Consider the following 18721-nt stretch of genomic DNA (forward strand, 5'->3'; position numbering starts at 1 on the left):
GTTTAGATCTGGATCAAGCTTGAATTTTGACAGATCCCATCGATGGACTTCACACGAGCTAAACTAGACTCAAATTAATAAGACATGGCTGCCGATAGATCAATATTTATGTTTAATTAGCTCAATTTGCTTCCTTGATACGGTCCAAATCGGCCGAGAAGATACAAGCGAGCCGTCGGAGAGTGAATACCTCCGCTGCTCTGACCTCACACCTCGCTATGTGACAAGAATCCGCCCCCGCATTATCATGGAGTCGACTCCGGTTTATCCTTACCGCACCTCTCCGCCAAGTTAAAAATAGTCTCCAGTTTTCCGTGTAATCCTGCTGACAAACAGATGAGCAGAAATGGCACCGGAAAACAGAGATTTAAAGAAAAAAAGTTCTACTTTTTCGTGATACTTTTGATAAAAGCGTGTGATGTTCAATAAGAATTCTTTCTGCGCGCACATAAACAAAAGAACTCATGAGTGCAATCCTGCTGGGTAATACGAGGGGGGAAAAAACCCTCGAATGTTATGATGTTTGAGTCAACATCATTAATCTTTCATAAATCCGCCTCATATTTTTGCATATGAAGCCCTTAATAACTCTTGTCGTCTCTCTGTGTGACAGGAGCCGTGGGGCCACGACGCGTACCAGGAGCCCTCCAGACCCTCGCGCGCAGAACCGCCTCTGAACGGCGCCAACAGCCAAATGGCGAGCGGCAGCTACGGCGGTGAGTCACACACTTGACTTTGTGGCAACTGTGCACAATGTTTGTCCATTTGAACTGTTGGATAGTCAACATTAGGCTTGGAGTGTTTGTGTACTGGCGTTATCTACCGCGAGTGTGTACACACAGTCTTGTTTGTCAGCACGTGGGTGTTTGTGATTGAACAGCGTGACACCCCAGTGAGCCATCTGACATCGCTGTGCGCACTTGTGTGTGTGTGTGTGTGTGTGTGTGTGTGTTTTTCCTACCAGCCACTCTAAGCATGTTATAGCGCTGCATTACATCTTTTTTCAAGCTCACTCTTTATATCTCCTTTCAGTGTCGCCCCTGAGTATTTATACCCAGAGAATGGAAAGTCATTACTCTGGTTTTTTTTTTTGTGTTGTTTTTTTGTGCACGTGTGTGTGTGTGTGTGTGTGTGTGTGAGTGAGTCTTGTTTCTTTTTTCCCCTGAATGCAACGCTCTGCTTTTCATGTGCAAAAGATCTGACCTTGGAATCATTACGCTGATGAAACGGCTGCTAAGTGGGCCCCATTTGCATACAGGGTATTGTGAGGCATGCGTTGTGTTTAAAAAAAAAAAAAAAAAAGACTAACAAACTGTTTTGAATTTTTTTTTCTTTTCTTTTTTCATCTCCCATCCTCATCCCCTCTCTTTCGCCTCGGGGGATGCGGGAAGCTGGAAGTGCTTTTCCTCGCTGTCAGCTCTCCATCAGACTGGAGCGCCAGTACAGTTACAGTCATTTTGTACGGAGGGATTTGAACACAAAGGCTTTTACGGCCGGGGAAATGATGCAGGGGTTTGACAATTTATGGAAATGTTGGGAGTTGTGAGGAAGTTGGGGAGTGAGGCTTTTTGTATGGAAATGATTATTTTGTGCGCTTCCTGTACTGATCCTCAACGGAAGTGTTGTTTTGTTGTTGTTGTTTTTTTTCTCAATAGTTTGATGTCTGTATTTAAATCTTCCTGCTGTGTTTTGTCACGACTGATTAAATTCAACAAAGAGAAATATTTGGAAATCTAAACCGGAGGTCAAGGTGCGCGCACCCCTTCCGTTCTTGTTAGCTTTCATTCTTATCATTTTTGGACTTTTCAAGTCGTTTTTGATATTTGCATCTGTGTCGCTATCAAGAGGAGCGGAACGTCTTCCCCGCGTAAACTTTTATCGCTGATTGTCCTTCTGTGCTCCTCAGTTCCACATCCGGCCCCGGTTGCTAACGGCAGCTACGGTCACTACGGCAACGAAGAGGACTTGGAGGACGGTTTCCCCCCTCCGCCTTCCCCCGGCGCTGTGGAGGAAATGAATAGAGACTTGCCACTTACTCCCCCACACCACAGGTGCCTCCCCCCCCTCCCCTTCCAATAATAAACACACGTAACACATCATTCCATTGTATGACGATGGCTCTCTTAATATGAGCTGTGTTATGAGATATAGTGGAATCATTACGCTCCATATTACAGAGCACAAATACATTATGTAGACTGTGACTTCTAATTGCAGAAGGCCATTTGTATTTTGCATAAGTAATTATGGTGATACCATAATCATAAACAAGACCGTGGGAGTTTGAAGGCTCAAAATGGGCTGGGAGGCTATTAGTGTCCGCTCATCGCCAGCAAACTGCCATTCTTTGTTGGAGAAACGGAGTCCCTGAATATCATCGACATTTCCTCAAGGTGTCAAAGGCTGGTAAGGTTACATGTCGGTGGCCCAAAGGAGCCCTTCCGAGCAGAGCAACATTTGTGGGGAGGGATTGCAGGAGAGCGGCACATACCAAGTGCAGCTGATTGGTTGAAGCGGAGAGCCAGAGCACCGCCCACAACCACCGTTTAAAAAGCAGCGTAGCTTCCAATAACCCCCCGGCGCTCAAAAGCTCTGGTCGTGCTGTGTCTGAAAAGTTCCCAGATCAGCGCGCCAGGCAAGCGCAGGATGAAGCATCTGGAGCTCTCTCCATTCGGAGGGCTACAATTTATGTCTCTGTCCCGTAAATAACAATTCGACAGATCAATGAAGTGCGGCTCAATAATACAACACACACATTTATTGTTTGAGCTCCCTCTTGTCTGGATAAAATCCTCCGACTGTGTCTCGGTAAATCTTACAGTTTTTGAGCAAACAAAAAAAATATTGATCAGCTTTGACTGCCGCTCTGTTGCTGTCTCGTTACAAACCTCCCAAATCACACAAGACAGCTCACTCCGAAATCTCCCATAGTCTCGTCTCTCTTCCTCCCGTCTAAGTTGGGTGCAGAGACAGGAGAAGCTTTTGTTTTGCTGACTCATACCATCTGGAGGAGAGGAAATTGAATGATCTGCCGTCTGAGTGGTGCTGAATTTTAAGTCCGCGTGCTTGTTCCAGAGATTTTCCTACTTCTGGCTGCTCTGGTTCAAGATGGATCGATTGATGGCCGTGACGGTTGTTTTTGCAGTGGGTTTCAGGGGCAGCGTTATGTGGCGGAACCTTCCTACGAAGACGGCCAGCCGACCAATCACGGGGACAACGCCCCTCGTAACAGAGCGTCCAAAAGCATGGATCTGGGTAAGCTATCACACACACACACACACACACACTGTTAGGGCTGGGAATTGACAAGGACCTCACGATACAGTTCGTATCATGACACAACAACAATACAGTAGTATGTTACAGTGTAGTTACACAATGTAGTACAAACATCAGTACGATATGATACAACACATATTTACCTTAGACACACTTTTACACATTGCAGTGAGATACAATATGACATGACCCTATACAGATGTTGAGATTGTAAATATGACAGGGTACACATTTATTTCAGATATTGCAGTACGATATGATACAAAACATACCAGGATATAAAATACTATGATTTAGGTTACATATCACGATATGACATCACACATACGTCCACGACACACTACATACGGAGGGTATTTCCGCAGTTGCACACTGTTACTGAACTAATTATAGCCGCCGCAGCATCATATTAAATGTGTGTCTCTTAAATGTACCAGTACTAGAAGCTGGAACATCCACGCGGTATCATGGCCAAAATACTGCAGTATGTTGCTGTATTGATTGGCTTGCTCAGCCCCGCTCGTACACCTTCATCAGTGAGCTAATCTGTTGCAGATATATTTCCTGGGGAGCCATCTGAATCACTTCAAACCAGCCAAACACACGGCCTAATCAACCCTGAGACACACACACACACACACACACACACACACACACACACACACACGAACAACAGCAATCACATGACTCTTATCAGCACATTTCTGTGTTGTGATATGTAGACCTCTCCCATTATCCCCCGGCCTGGGGGGATCTGACCCCCTGAACTCATAAACCCAGGGGCTTTCCAACAGACCTCATGAACATGCCGTGCAGTGTGTGTGTGTGTGCGTGCGCGCGCGCGCATGTGTGTGTTTGTGGTTTTTGCGTTTTGTGTTTGTGTCAGTGCGCAAATGAAAGGCACGCAGTTTCCAATCTTGTGGCTTACTGTGTGTATGGCAGGTGAGCACGAAGGGGCTTATTTCCTCGTATTAACCCAACCTGACCCTCCCCTCCTCTCTCACTCTGTCTGTCGCTCCAATCTTTTCATCTTCCTTTATCTCTCACTTTTCTCCTTTTCATGCTTTTCTTCAATTTTGCCCGTTTCCGGAGGGCTAAAGGTCCCTGTTCCTTTTCTTCTGCCTTTTTTTTTTTTTCCTTTTTACTTTCTTCTCTTCATCTTTTGTTTATCTCTCCTGTTCCTTTCTTCCCCAACTGAAAGCCAATGAGTTCATCGCCAGTGTGCTCTTCTATCTCTGTCTTTGTTCTCTGCCTCTCTGATTTCCAATCCCGGTTCATTAGGTTCAGTGGATTGGCTTTCTTCCTGCAGCACAAGCCTCTGCCACCAAAGCTGATTGGCTTTCATTATGGACAAGGGTGTCCTGCGCTCACCCACACACACAAACACACACTCTGTCTCTCTCTCTCTCCTCGCTCTATCACACTTAGGCCCCCACTCCAATGCCCGCCAGTACCCTCTCCCGTCTCTGGCTCCCATCTCTGGCCATCCTCCATTTCAATCTGTTTCTTTTGTGTGTGTATGTGTGTGTGTGTGTGTGTGTGTGTGTGTGTGTGTGTGTGTGTGTGTGTGTGTGTGTGTTATCTCTCAGCTTCTAGTCTTCCCTCTCCAAAGTCCTCAGGGCTGAAACAAGGTAGATATCTGAGTTCAGGGGGGGTAGGTGTGTGTACATGTGTAAAGATGGCAGGATACTGACCCCATCCAGACAGTCTAGATTGAACCCCCCCCCTCGCCCATTCTCTCGCCCCCCCCCCCCCCCCCATTTCAACAGGAGCCTCCAACGTCAGGCTTCACATCTATGTGAGCTTTATCAGCAGCACAGAGCAGGTTAGCCTTTATTAAACGCCACTTGACAGGAAGAGGTGAGCGTCTTTTTATTGACCTTGGATGCCTCAGCAAATGGTCTGTTGACTCAGGGCTTAGACACACACACACACACACACACACACACACACACTGTACGTTAGATGAAGAGCTCCTCCCGAGTGATGGAGCAATGTATCTCAATTCCTGTTTGTACAAAAGCACCTGCAATGATTGCAACTCCACATGTAAAACAGGGAAAGTGCAATTTATATTTTTTTTATATTTTTCATGTGATATGTTTCATATAACAAGTCAAATGCCAACTTATTCACGTTTCCATCCAAGACTTAAAGACTTGATCCCATGACTTCCTGTCAAAGTGGTCGCCTTCTCCCAGAGACGGACGCGTGTCAGTTCAGTCCATATCAAAGCTTGTATCATAGAGCAGGGGTTTTTACAGCATTGCACAGCATCAAGTTTCCTCCAATTCTTTTTTTGTTTTTTTTTTTATTCGAGAGCAAAATGTTCCTCGTGCCCAAACAAAGCCAGAAAAACAATTTGACGGGCGTCTTTTTTTTCTTTTCTTCTAACACAAAAATTTACTGAAAACTTCATTCCCAAACACAAACGCTTCTGGGACTTCCTGTACTCCACTCAGAGCAAGCTGTCAATCATCATGTCCCGCCCCTCGATAACCAATCCCATCTAAAGCTAAGCTTGATCGGAACCACCTGGAATACTGGAAACCATCAGGATCATTTGCTGATCTCCAGTGGAAGAAACTAATGAAACATTGGTCGCTATCATGCGCTACTAAGTGCAAATCCACGGAGGATCAAATGGAGACTGGGATTAATAGTCCAGCATCACACAGCGTCTTTGTGGAGGTCGGGAGGTCAAATATGGATGTGAAGTGAAACCGGTGCCTCCAACAGGTCCACAGTCTCCCCTCTCATTATCGCTCAACCTCTCCTCACCCTGCCTCCCTCTGCCCCTCTTAAAGGAACCCTCTCATTACCCGGCAGCATGCTGTCGGATATTATTTTCTTTTAATGTGCGCTTTATCATACACCGAATTTTTCTTTGTGGGCTTTTTTTTTTTCTTTTTCTTTTTCGGAATTCGTGTATTTCGAACCTCGCTCCGCCTCTCATCACCGTTTATCACTTTATCCTTCTCCCCTCCTCCTCCTCCTCCTCCTCCTCCTTCAATATTCTCCCATCTCCCATCGCCCATCTGTCTGCCGGCAAAATTGACCTCATAAAAAATGAAAAGGATTATTTAAGAGAAATAGCAGCATAATGAAAACCTATTATTGTATCCCATGGTGCACCGCCTGCTGCGGGCTGACCGCAATCCTGTTTAGTTAGATTAGACGGCGGTTGGTTGGGGGTCTCTTGTTGTTTTGTTCTGGTTCTCTTATTGTCTCACCTATATCTGCTCCGATTTTCTCTCACAATCGCAGCATCTCCCTCTGTCTCCTGCTTTTTCCCATGTTTTTTCATTTCCTCCCTGATACTTCTGCGAGAGTCATTCATGCTGCAGACGCTGGTGTAATCACTCACAAAGCAGCGCCTTTGTAAGCCGCTGTATTTCAATATGTGCCGCATGTTACATTTTTGGTGTTTTTTCTGCATTCTAGTGGCGGATGAGAGCAACGTGGGATCGCTCGTCAGGCACAGGAACGGTGAGTGTTTGATGTACGTGGAGAAAATGCTCCTTTTTTTGGGGGGGGGGGGGGGGGGTTGACCCGACAATTTTCCATTTTCTTCTCTCGCTAGCCCACACGAAAACAAATTAACCTTGCGTGTGAAGATATCCATTTCTCATTCTCTTTTTGTCTCCCTCTCCCCTTCCCTCCGCTCCCCTCCTCTTGCTGACAAAGTTGAGTTGTGAAGCACTTAGTGTCAGAGCTCTGGCTGTTTTATCGCCGCCCAGGTCAGCAGGCCCACAATGTTCAATCCTCACCTAGTTGACAGCGGCCGTATTGCATTCAAATAGCTTCCGCTCCAGTTACTGCTACATGCTCGCTTCTGCTGAGTTTTGCGAAGAGCCGGTTTAAAATACGACTGGGACTTCATTATGTTAGGGCGATAACAGTTAAACATCCTGCACGTCTGAATTAGCAGCGATGCTAACACCTCCCATCCATTACCATTCACTGTGCCCAGCTAGTTAGCGGTCAGACAGCAGAGGTGACAAAAGCAGAAACGTTTATAACAATAGTCACAGAAACTTCAGTTGCATAGCACCTTTTGTGCAACAGTGGCATCTCAATGTGCTTCACAACAAAGAGAGAAGAACATTCAAATCATGGCGGAGGACAGAAATTTGAATTTACAATAAAAAAATAGATGAAATTAAAGAGTGCATTTAAAAAAGTGTCGCAGAGAGAAAATGCAAAGCTAAGTAAAGGCTAAAGCTAAATCTGGGGGGAAAAAAAAAACCCCAGATGTTTTCTTGATGGGAGCGAGCTAACTCGGAGATTAGCAGTGTATCCAACTATGGCATTAGCGATGAAGATAGCCAGGGAGTTCACAATGCAGCTAACTGGGGAGTTAGCGACATAGCTCGGTTCTTGATTAAGGCCTTCCTGTGTGCAGAGGAGAACCTTAAAGTCTGTTTCGAAATGTCACCCGGAAGCCAGTGAAAAGCAGCTGAGCGGAGACAGGAAATGGTTTGTTACCTTCTTACTTTATACTGTGGTTTTTACTCAAGCAAAAGTTAAAATAAAGTAAGATTACAGCTTTTTTTTTTCTTCGTTGAAAGCCCTTAAAAGCACCAGCATCACATGTAGATGCTCCCTTGTCCCTAACTCAGATATTTGTGATACTAGATATTTGTGTTTAACTTTGGGGTAAAAAGCAAAAAGTAGCCAGAAAAATAAATGGTCAAGTAAAATACAGATAACTGAAAAATCGACTTAAGTATTCTGTTACTTACCATTTCTGTCAGCCGGTCTCTCTGACTCTGAGGAGGATGGCAAATAAGCACCCCCCCCCCCAAAAAAAGTTGTTCCATTAAAGCCTTTTTCTCCTTCTAAATGCAGACTGAAGTTAGATAAAAGTGAAAAAGACATCCGAGCGGTGCAGGAAGACCGAAAACTATGAAAATATTCACGGTTTTAGGCGGCTTGTTTTCCGCAGGCGGTGTGCGGTCTTGATCGCACGCTCCAACATCAACCGACAAAATTGATGACAGCGCAATGTAGAGGCAAAAAAAAGGGGGGGGGGGGGAAGGTAAGGGGCGCTAACGTGGCTCGCGCGAGCGTGACCGGTGTCCGTGTCAGATCTGCGGCGTGATTGGAGCCGATCGGGGCAGCCGTTAATTTCCTCTGAGTCGGATATAATTGCTCCAGCGTTGTTTCTCAGTGGCCCGGCGTTAGAAGAGCGAGGTTGTTATGGTCACCTCTTGTGTGAATATAAATCAGAGTTTTGCTGACATGCTCAGTTGACCATCGAGATGGGTTGCAGAAGTCGTTATTTTAATTGGTCGAGCCTGCAGTGGAAATGCACCGCATCTCATTAGAAAGTATTTCCAACTTATGTAAGAGGACACACACACACACACACACACACACACACAGAGGCAAGAATCTCTTCAGTCTTACCTGCAACTAAGCCTCTAGAATACAAACTTCCCGAGCACTGTGGCTGACCTCAAATCCCCCACACTCAGCAATCCCAGCGGCGGCTTCACCTCCGCCCACCTCCTCCTGCCGCAATGATTTTCCTGGAATTTCTGATCAGCGCCTGATAAATAAAGTGATCTATTTCTCTGCGCCCCCCCCCCCCCCCCCCCCCGCCGACGTCTCGGCTAATGGGTATTGACAGGCCTTTTGCGTGTTTTTTCATTTTTGCTGACGAGGTGTATTTGCAGAGCAACCCCCCCACCCCCCCACCCCCCACCTCTTAAATGGCCTCAGTGTTTCTTTATGGGCTTTGACATATTTCATTAGACGGATGGTCTTAAGAGGCCCGCCTGGCTTCTTTAATCTGGCTAAAACCTCTTTCCTCTCTGGCTGGGGCCTCCTCTAACTCTCTCTTGCTCCATCTTACTCAAGACGCGTCTTTCTTCTGTCTTGATTCTCCAATCCACCGTCTTCAATAGAGCTTTTAGGTTTGTTCGCTTTCATCTTTTTGTGCTACCACTCTTTCCACTCCTCCTTTTTCCCGCTCAATCGCCTCTCTCTTGATTATTCTCTGTCGCCGCTCCTTCATCCCCAGTTTTTAGTATCCTCTCAATCCTGAGCCTCTTTGTCTCTTTGTGATCACTTTGACTCTCTCTCTCCTTCTCTCTTTCTCAACAGACTGATCACTTCTTATTCACTCTCCGTTATCTACAGTCCTCTCTCCGTCTCCCTCTCTCTCTCCATCCTCTGCAGCTGTATCTGTTCCAGCCTTATGTGATTATGATGAACGTGCTCCAGCCTCTGAGTTTCCTCTTCCAAATCGGCCCCAGCCCAGCATCTTTGTGTGTGTGTGTGTGTGCGTGCGCATGTGCGCGCGCGCGTGTGTAAGCGTGTGTGTAAGCGCACACACATCGCACAGATAACCAGAAGAGAGTAATGGACAGATATCCCTTAATTCCACCTCCCTCTCATTCTGTCTCCCTAACATCTCCCCTGGCAGCAGACTGCCCTCTTACAACACACCTGGGAGCTCATCCAGCATACACACACACAAACACACACACACACACACACACGCACACACTCTATCAGCAAGTATAAAGCTGTGCTGCATCTTAGCCTCATGCACATCTACGTGTTCTCTGCTGTCATTCCTGTTTATTCGTGTCTGCCCCGATGTTTGGCGCTAGCTAGCAGCTAACCCTGCAGCACAGCCACTGGTGCCATCGCTCCGTGTGCCTACTCAGTCCCTCTTGAGACTTTAAAAAAAAAAAAAAAAGAGCCGCTGTCTTGCCAACACCAGCTTTGTTTTCACACTCTTTGTTTATCAGCTGTGTGTAGCACTCTTCCTACCTCGCTCACCTCCCTCCTCCTCCTCCCTCTCTCAGCTCCTAGCATCCAGCTTGTCGTTGTTGATTGAAGTTGAAAGTCGCCATGTTGAATTGATGGATCATTCTGTGTCTACAAGGCCCATCTGTGTGTGTGTGTGTGTGTGTGTGTGTGAGTGTGTGTGTCTGCTTCTGCAGAGAAATTAAAATGACTTTCCATCGCTCCACCACCATCAGACTGTAGGATAGAAAAGCCATCATTTTTGTCCCTTGTTGTGTTTTATGGTGGAATACAGACAATTGCATCGGCCATATTAAATGTTGATGACTAGACTGAATATATTGCGACCCCCCCCCCCCCCCACACACACACACACACACACACACACACACACACACCAGATCGAGTGGTACATCCTAACGGAACAGGAAAAGAGGACATGCAAGAAAGATTTTTTTGCCAGGAACTTTTGCTCCTGTCAGATCTGGACTTACTTCACATACATCTGGTTTGGTTTTCTTCAACACAAAGACGAAACACACTTGTCGTATTACAGGTGTGTGCGCGTGTGTGTCTGTCTGTCAGTCTCTCCGTCTCAATTTATCCACTTTGCCGTTCTCCCTCATTGCGCTGCCCTGTTTTATTGGCGGTACATTTACAAAATGCCACGTCGCACTCTCACGGTTCGCTCCAACTCCCATCCGTACTCCGCCTCCCCCGCCGCGCTGCAGTAATCCAGTCGAGGGAAGCAGTAATTATGAAATGGCCTTTTAAGTCCCCTCCAGTTATTAAAGCCATTCATCTAGTTGCAGGCTGAATACATACAGCTCATATGTCCCGATCCCCCCCCCCCCCCATACATCGTAACAGCTAAACACAATTACTGCCAGAGCTGCTCCCCCGTCTCCCTCTGCCTCTGATATGGCTGAGTGCCTCCAGAGTGATGAAGGGCCAGGTAATGATTGGACGAGGCTTTAATTGGAGTGGAGCTTTGATAGGCCATCGCAGGAATCGGATTTGCTTTGACTGGCTGGGCCCGCTTACCTGGAGTGATCCGCCTTTACTGACATGTCTGGTTCTGGCCTTTGTGTGTCGTTGTTTTTTTTTTTGGGGGGGTGTGTGTGTGTGTGTGTGTGGGGGGGGGGTGTTGTGTTGTCGAGAGGAGAAATAGATTGCAACAAATACCACACGTGACACCAGCAGTGCTTCCCAGCCGCATACGCCGTCATGTATGTGATAAAAGCCCGTGTGTATTATATGTTGTCCCGGATGAAAGGGGACCATTCGGGGTGATTCACTAACTTTTACTGCTCCTATTGAATTGTATAACTTTTATTGCAACATAGCAAGAGAGCCCTTTGGTTGTTTACATGTCATCGAAGGCCGGGGCGTTGAATTTAATAACCTTTATTGAGCAGCACTGAGGACACTTTTACAGGTGTGTGTTGTGTCGGTGTGTGTGTTTTATAGTCCAGGGCGGGTTAGGACCTGCTCCAGAACAACAGCTCTGAGTTTTATTGGCTGGTTCTGAGATTGGATTCTAGATGGAAAGTGTGTGTGTATTTATGTCTGAAGTGTGTGTGCGTGTATGTGTCTAAAGTGTGTACATGTCTGTATGTGTGTGTTTGTGTGTGTGTGTGTGGTCTCCCATTTAAAGATATATAGCCAGGAGCAACAAGCTCCTTTCCACTGTTGGCTAAAGTGTCTCCTTGGCAACTCACCGTCACCCCTCCATCAAACTCATACACACACACACACACACCTTCACCCCACCACCCCCAGCGGTTTTGATGGAGCGGGCACTTTCCTGTAACCGTGGCAACCTTTCAGCCAGTGTGCTGCAAAGCTGCTTGCTGTGCAGCACATTGTAGTCCAGTTGATAGGTAAGTGTTAAGACCCCCAAGACCTGGTGGTGGTGGGGGGGGGGGGGGGGGGGTCAGGAGTGTGTTTGTGATGGAGTGTGCGTCGGATTTTTTTTTTTTTTTGTACATCATGACAAGAACAACAGAGACGGATAACTCCAGAGTTTCAACAGTTATTATTTCAAAATTATTCACACACACCATCATTCTGACAGTGCCCTGATCCTGAGAAAACACACACACACACACACACACACACACACACAGACGAGAACGACTTGTGTCACTGTTCCGTCGTCACTTTGAAGGTGATTTTTTTTTTTTAGTACACGACGCCATCACAGGAGCAGCGTAAGTCCTTGCAGGGCCTGTCAGCGCAGCAGAAGCCAGAGGCGACGTTTCAGGCAAAGACTGCTGTCTGCTGACTCGCCCAGCGTGCGTGCGTGCGTGTGAGTGTGTTCTTTGGTTAGCGATGCATGCAGAAATTCTGTTTCTGGATGCTTTTTATTGTTTGTGTGTGGATACAAAGACCATCTCAACGTAATTCTTTTCGCGTTTTTTTTGGGGCATCAGTTTGGCTTGTCAATCACCATGTTGGCATTCCTTTTATTTTCTTTAGAAATTGTTTGTCGAGCAAATCAAAATGTTCCTCATAAATTCAGATTTTAGCGTCACTTCCATGAGGCAAATGTGTTGAGGCAATACTTTTTGAATATAAACTTGCACTTTTACACTGTTCTCTTCTTTATTTGTCAAATTACCGACGTTCTCCATGTTGTGATGACGGCCCCTGTCCTCTGTCCCGATGGAATTCATAGGAAGTGCACAATTTACTGTCAAATGTATGCAAAAAATACTGCGGTGATAGTCAAAGCCTGCACCCCCATCGTAGAATACTCACTCTCCGCTTTTTCTTTTTTCGTAAAAGTTTATCGCCAAACTCCGCCCACTTTCTAAAAAGCCGCAAATACCTGAGGTGATTGCTTCACAGCTGTGAAGGCCGCTGCCCGTCATCGTCCCGTCCGCGTCTGGGCTGTCTGTCAAATATGTGCACCGGCTTGAATCAGCTGCAATCAGGCAGACTGGAATGCCAGCGGATCCAGGAGAGCATCTGCTGGCACAGCGGGCGGCGATATGTGATAAACGCCGATTTCACCCTCCGTTGGATCGAGCTTGGCGATGATAGCCACCTCTCCGCCACTCATCCATCCCATTAAACCCTCATTATTCATTTACCTCCAGCCTCCAGCGGCGCCTGACATGCATGGAATGGGGGGGGGGGGCCCACAAACACACATGTAGCCTAAAATAAAAAAAAGTGTTAGGTTTCATCTAAGACGGTCAAGGGGACACACACACACACGCACACACACACCGCTATCTCACACAGGCAGTATCATGACTTTTTTCCTTCTTTCTTTTTTTAACGGAAATCCTGACAATTTCTTGTAAGCACACACAGAGTTTTTGAGTGTATAGAGCAGCAGTGCGCTGGCAAGGAGCTTAATTCTATCAGGCTGCGAGCTGGACAGCCGTAATTACATTTGTGACACAAATCCTGCCTCTCAAATTGAGCGTTTTATTCCTGAGCCCCCCCCCCCCCCCTCTATTTATAACCCCTTATTCCCCATAAATCCCACTTCCTCTCAGAAAGTCAATTTAGGACTTAAAAGGCAACGACACGCAGCTAACCCCCCCCTCCTCCTTTGACTCTGGCAGCCCCCCCCCCCCCCCGCTCCATTTCCACACTTTGAAGCTTCTGAAATGACAAAAAAGTGTCTTAAGCATGCCATGATGCAAGAAAGTCGTCCGTACAGGAAAGTTTGTGTAACTTCTCCGAGGAGTACTTATCCCAATGTCATTGTGATGCGGCTGGCGAGATAGACGGGTGGCTTTTCTGGTTCGCGAGATGTCTTTCTTCACCCCTAATGGCACCCCCCCCCCCCACGTCTTTCAATTTCAGCTGCATGATATTTTCTCTTTTATATCACTTTTCTTTCAGCTCCTTCTCTCCTCCCAGTCTTCCCAGTAGTGCCTCCTCCCCTTGCTGAATCAGCGGTGGTGGTCGCTCCCCCCATCTTCCTCCCCATAACCTAGCACCGTGTGGTGGCAGTCCACCCTTCTCTTCATCCGCCTTTGCTTCCGCATGAGCCTGTCGCCTCTTCTTCACCTGTCTGTTCCTCCTCCTCCTCACCTATGCCCCGGCTTTCCACTTCCTCTCTGCTTCTGAATCCACGTATCCTGGTTTAACCTTATCCAGCGCGAGGTAAACGTTTGAGACATTTCTCACTCGCACATTTGCCGACTGGACACAAATGAAATCCTGAAGAATTTCTGAAAGATGATCATGAAAGGTGTTATTTCGATTGCGCAGAGCCTTCAGGTGATGGAGCGCTGGGTCCGACCTTGGGTCTCTGGAAGTCCAGCTCTCTGGAGAGCCTCCAGTCAGCCGTGTCAGAGGCCAGACAGAAACACATCCAAGCCCAGGTGCCCTTCCACCGCCCACGTCCACACATGGTCCGCGGGCGAGGGTGCAACCAGAGCTTCCGCATCGCCATCGACAAATCCTACGACGGCCCTTCTGAAGACGGTACCAACTAAACTTTGAGGATTCAGTTTTTAGGAGAGATGAAACGAAAGTCTGATTTTATATTATTGTGTCATTGTCACCGCTGCTAAGATAAAGATTCTATCCTTGACATCCATTTGAAATGAGACTCCACATTGCCAATGCACATCCCTTAGGCTTTATAACACACTGGCACGCCAGAATAGCCGGAGGCCTGCCAAGGGACAGCGCTTAGCTTTAATGAAATGCTACATGATTTTATCCACTCAGCAATTTAGAGGGAACAACTTTATATCTTACAGCAGCAGATTTTAATGTGCCACCCTGTGAACTCACCGACTGTGGTGTGCTTCCGCGTTAGCTGGAAGAATGCAGAATACTGACAAACGCGCGCTAAAAGTAGAGCTAACTGATGGGAATGCGCGCCAGCTGAGAACGAGAAGCCGCATTTATTTGTTGCATGACAGCCCACCTTCACCTCCCCCCAGATGACGACCTGTCAGAGCAGAGCTCCGGTCACGAAACACCAGCCAGCAGCTCCTCGCGTCACGACCTGGATGCAGAAGACGGGAAAAAGAAGAAAACTAAAGGAAAGAAGAAAGACAAGAAGAGCAAAGGGAAGAAGGATCCTGCGGAGGATGTGGAGAAGAAGACCAAGAGGAAAGGATTTGGTCTTTTGAGGTAGGAGATTTCACAATTAGGCCAAAGTCAACTCCTTCCATCCAAGTGTCTTGATTTATAACAGGAAAAATTCCCAATTTAACAAGAAAAATGAGCAGAAACTGCGACCAGAACCTGAGGAAACTTTTTATTTAATCCTTTACATCGCAGTGAAGCTCAGATTTGCACACTGATGGGCTGGTCAAGCATATTTTTGAAGCTGTAAGATGGGGGAGAGAAAAAAAAAAAAAAAAAAACCTTCACACTTCATGTTCATAAATGAGATTTGGTGCAGATTTTGAGGGAAAACCACCATGCCCTACTTTAAGTTAAGTTTCTGCAAATGACCCACTGAGCACAGCGGGATTATGGGATATTGGATTATTGGATATGAACACAACCTTCCCCTGGTAATGGAAGGTATCCATTATCTCTCAATCCTAGTAAAGTCCACAGACGCAGTACCTCCCCAAACGGCTTGTCACCCCTTTATCAACGTGTCCCCATCGTGATTGCGGTGGTCCAATCCCTCCAACAGCAATCCTTATCTATTGGCAGTGACACGGCGCGGCCAGTGTATCACCTCACTTCCAACACTGGAGATTCAATTAGGCTGCGGCGAGAGATAGAGCAGGCCCAACGTTCGCCTACAGATGGCAGATAAGAATCCAATCGGCCACAGTGTCAAGGGCAGTAATGGAAGAGATGTTCACACGATGATGCCGCTAACGGAGAGAAGGGCAACATGAAGGACGCACACACACACACACACACATACATAACAGGGTTACACGTGTGAGCAGGGTCGTAGTTAGACGTGTGCATGACGTGACAGTTGATTGGACAAATCAAGTCGTTAGCAAGCGGTCAAAACCTCATTTTTTTTATCACACGTTTCATACCTGGTGGAAGCGCCAATAGATAAATGGAGCAGTAATGAAGTAAAGACAAAAACCAGTAAACCATTAGGGGACAGGTCAATTAGAACCATGAAAAAGGACGAACAGATAGTAAGAAATACCAGCAAACTGATCATGGAATATAAACGTGAGATATGAATTAGAATAATTAGGAATTTTATCGTTATTTCTTCTTTTTTTTTTTGGTATTATTTTATTGGATTTGCTTTATTTCATTCTATTATTAGTCCAGCAAACTGGACTGAAAGGAGTGTATCCAGGTGAGTATGTGGAAGCTAACACTGCTAACTGTGCTACATATCTGCATTTACATTCCATTCGTATCTGCGTCAGGGCACGGAGGAGCAGTGAAAGTGCACGATTAAGATTTTAAAGGCCCTCTTGAAACTTGGGCCGGTGTGGGAGCTTCCTCTACAGGTGCTGTGTGTGTGTGTGTGTGTGTGTGTGTGTGTGTGTGTGTGTGTGTGTGTGTGTGTGTGTGTGTGCGCGTGCGCGCGCCTCCTCTTTCTCATTCACCCGGGCAAGGCAAGGCGAGGCAAGTTTATTTGTACAGCACATTTCAGCAACAGGGCAATTCAAAGTGCTTTACGTAAAACAAACATAAAAAGATATTCAGCATAATTAGAGAAAGTAAAGACATTCAACACAGAAGAGTTACATTGCAGCTAAAGTGAAGTTGGAGATAGAAGCTAAACAGGCAGATATAAGTTACAGTGCAGTGTGAGATACTGATCAGAGGCCTCAAGTTTGATTTAATAATCGGCCACGGCAAACACATGAGTTTTGGGTGCTGCCTCTCCGCGTTTGGTTCTGACTCTGGGGACAGAGAGCAGACCTGTTCCTGACGACCTGAGAGGTCTGGATGGTTCATAACGTACCAGCAGATCAGAAATGTATTTTGGTCCTAAACCATTCAGTGCTTTATAAACCAGCAGTAGTATTTTAAAATCAGGAAGCCAGTGTAAAGACCTGAGAACTGGAGTGATACGATCTACTTTCCTGGTCTTAGTGAGGACTCGAGCAGCAGCGTTCTGAATCAGTTGGAGCCGTCTGATGGATTTTTTAGGGAGACCTGTGAAGACACCGTTACAGTCGTCCAGTCTACTGAAGATAAACGCATGGACAAGCTTTCCCAAATCCTGTTGGGACATCAGTCCTTTAACCCTTGATGTGTTCTTCAGGTGGTAGTAGGCTGACTTTGTAATTGTCTTAATGTGGCTGTTAAGATTCAGGTCTGCGTCCATGACTACACCAAGATTTCTGGTTTGGTTTGTGCTGTTTAACATAACAGATTGAAGCTGAGCGCTGACTTTTATTCGCTCTTCTTCAACTCCAAAAACTTCAGTTTTATCTTTGTTCAGTTGAAGAAAATTCTGGCTCATCCAATCACTGATCTGTTCAATGCACTTCCTTAGTGTTTGTATTGGATTATAGTCTCCTGGTGATATGGTTATGTAAATCTGTGTGTCGTCTGCATAATTATGGTAAGACATCTTGTTGTTTTCAATAGGGAGCATGTAGATGTTGAATAGGAGTGGCCCCAGAATGGAGCCTTGGGGAACCCCACGTGTCATTTTTGTCCGCTCTGATGTGTAATTACCGAGAGACACAAAGTAGTCTCTGTCCTTAAAGTAGGATTCAAACCAGTTTAGTACTGTTCCAGAAAGTCCCACCCAGTTTTCCAGTCGATCTAGTAGAACGCTGTGGTCAACCGTGTCAAAAGCAGCACTGAGATCCAGCAATAAGTTTCAGTAGATGTCGTTAAAGACTTTGACAAGAGCAGTCTCGGTGCTGTGGTGCGGTCGAAACCCTGACTTGAAAAACATCAAAACAGTTGTTTAGAGCCAAGAAGTTGTTAAGCTGTTGAAAAGCTGCTTTTTCAATGATATGACTTGATTTCAATGACCCAGCTGTCTGAATTGACCATAGAGACGTTGAAAACCAGCTCACTGTCCATCTGAGCGCAGAACCAGAGACATTCTTACCTTAACAAAAGCTGCTGGTTGTTGAAAGCATCCAGATTGTTGTAGCAGGCTCTCTCTCTCTCTCTCTCTCTCTTTCCCTCTTTCTCTCTCTCCCCCCCCCCCCCCTCACTCTCTGGCCTTTATCTGGCTGACTTGATCGTTATTGAACTTGAAATATGACTTAATTAGCTGGAGTATTGTGCGGTTCTATCTAATTGCAGCTCTCAAATGTTATTTTACTCCAATAGCAACATTAGGGAAAAGGGCAAATTATAAACACATGACCTCAATTTACCCCGGCGGTGAAAAGTGTGCTCAACAGCAGCTCGCACAACAAAATGTTTGGAAGGGAGCCCTGTCCTTTCAGCGGCCATAACTGTTTGGTTATTCGCCGCTCCAGTATTTGCAGAACAAGTTGTTTTTGGCGACAGGTGTGCAGCAGACAGCTGGGTGTAAGGTGACCTCCGCTAATCACATATTTGTTGTTGTTATTGTTTTTTTCTTGCTAAATCCACGCGCCGTCACGTGGATATGGAGACCGTCATCTCATACACTCTGCAAGATGGGAGGACAGGACACTTGAAGGATAGTGGCGTTAATTACTGTCAAACTTCAAGGGGGATCGCGCGACATTTCCAACCCGTTTTACCGCACGCGTTTTAGTTAAAATGGCTGACGGGAAGCAAAACCAGTTGAGATGCTGCC

The 18721-nt window shown here is 46.3% G+C and overlaps 1 protein-coding gene across 2 annotated transcripts in view; it reads left to right on the top strand.

Moving 5' to 3' along the window:
* Positions 1 to 18721, top strand: part of pard3ba (par-3 family cell polarity regulator beta a) — a 110666-nt gene that overhangs the window by 51347 nt on the left and 40598 nt on the right. For both annotated transcript variants that reach the window (XM_086179257.1, XM_086179177.1), the window contains exons 14-19: positions 614 to 716; positions 1907 to 2051; positions 3146 to 3255; positions 6724 to 6768; positions 14278 to 14493; positions 14961 to 15153. In XM_086179257.1, coding sequence (XP_086035383.1) covers positions 614 to 716; positions 1907 to 2051; positions 3146 to 3255; positions 6724 to 6768; positions 14278 to 14493; positions 14961 to 15153 — 812 coding nt within the window. The remainder of the gene's footprint in view (positions 1 to 613; positions 717 to 1906; positions 2052 to 3145; positions 3256 to 6723; positions 6769 to 14277; positions 14494 to 14960; positions 15154 to 18721) is intronic.

Source organism: Aulostomus chinensis, chromosome 1 (assembly GCF_037954235.1).
Source record: "Aulostomus chinensis isolate RoL2024-O1b breed Wild chromosome 1, RoL_Achi_v1.0, whole genome shotgun sequence".
Taxonomy (NCBI): Eukaryota; Metazoa; Chordata; class Actinopteri; order Syngnathiformes; family Aulostomidae; genus Aulostomus; species Aulostomus chinensis.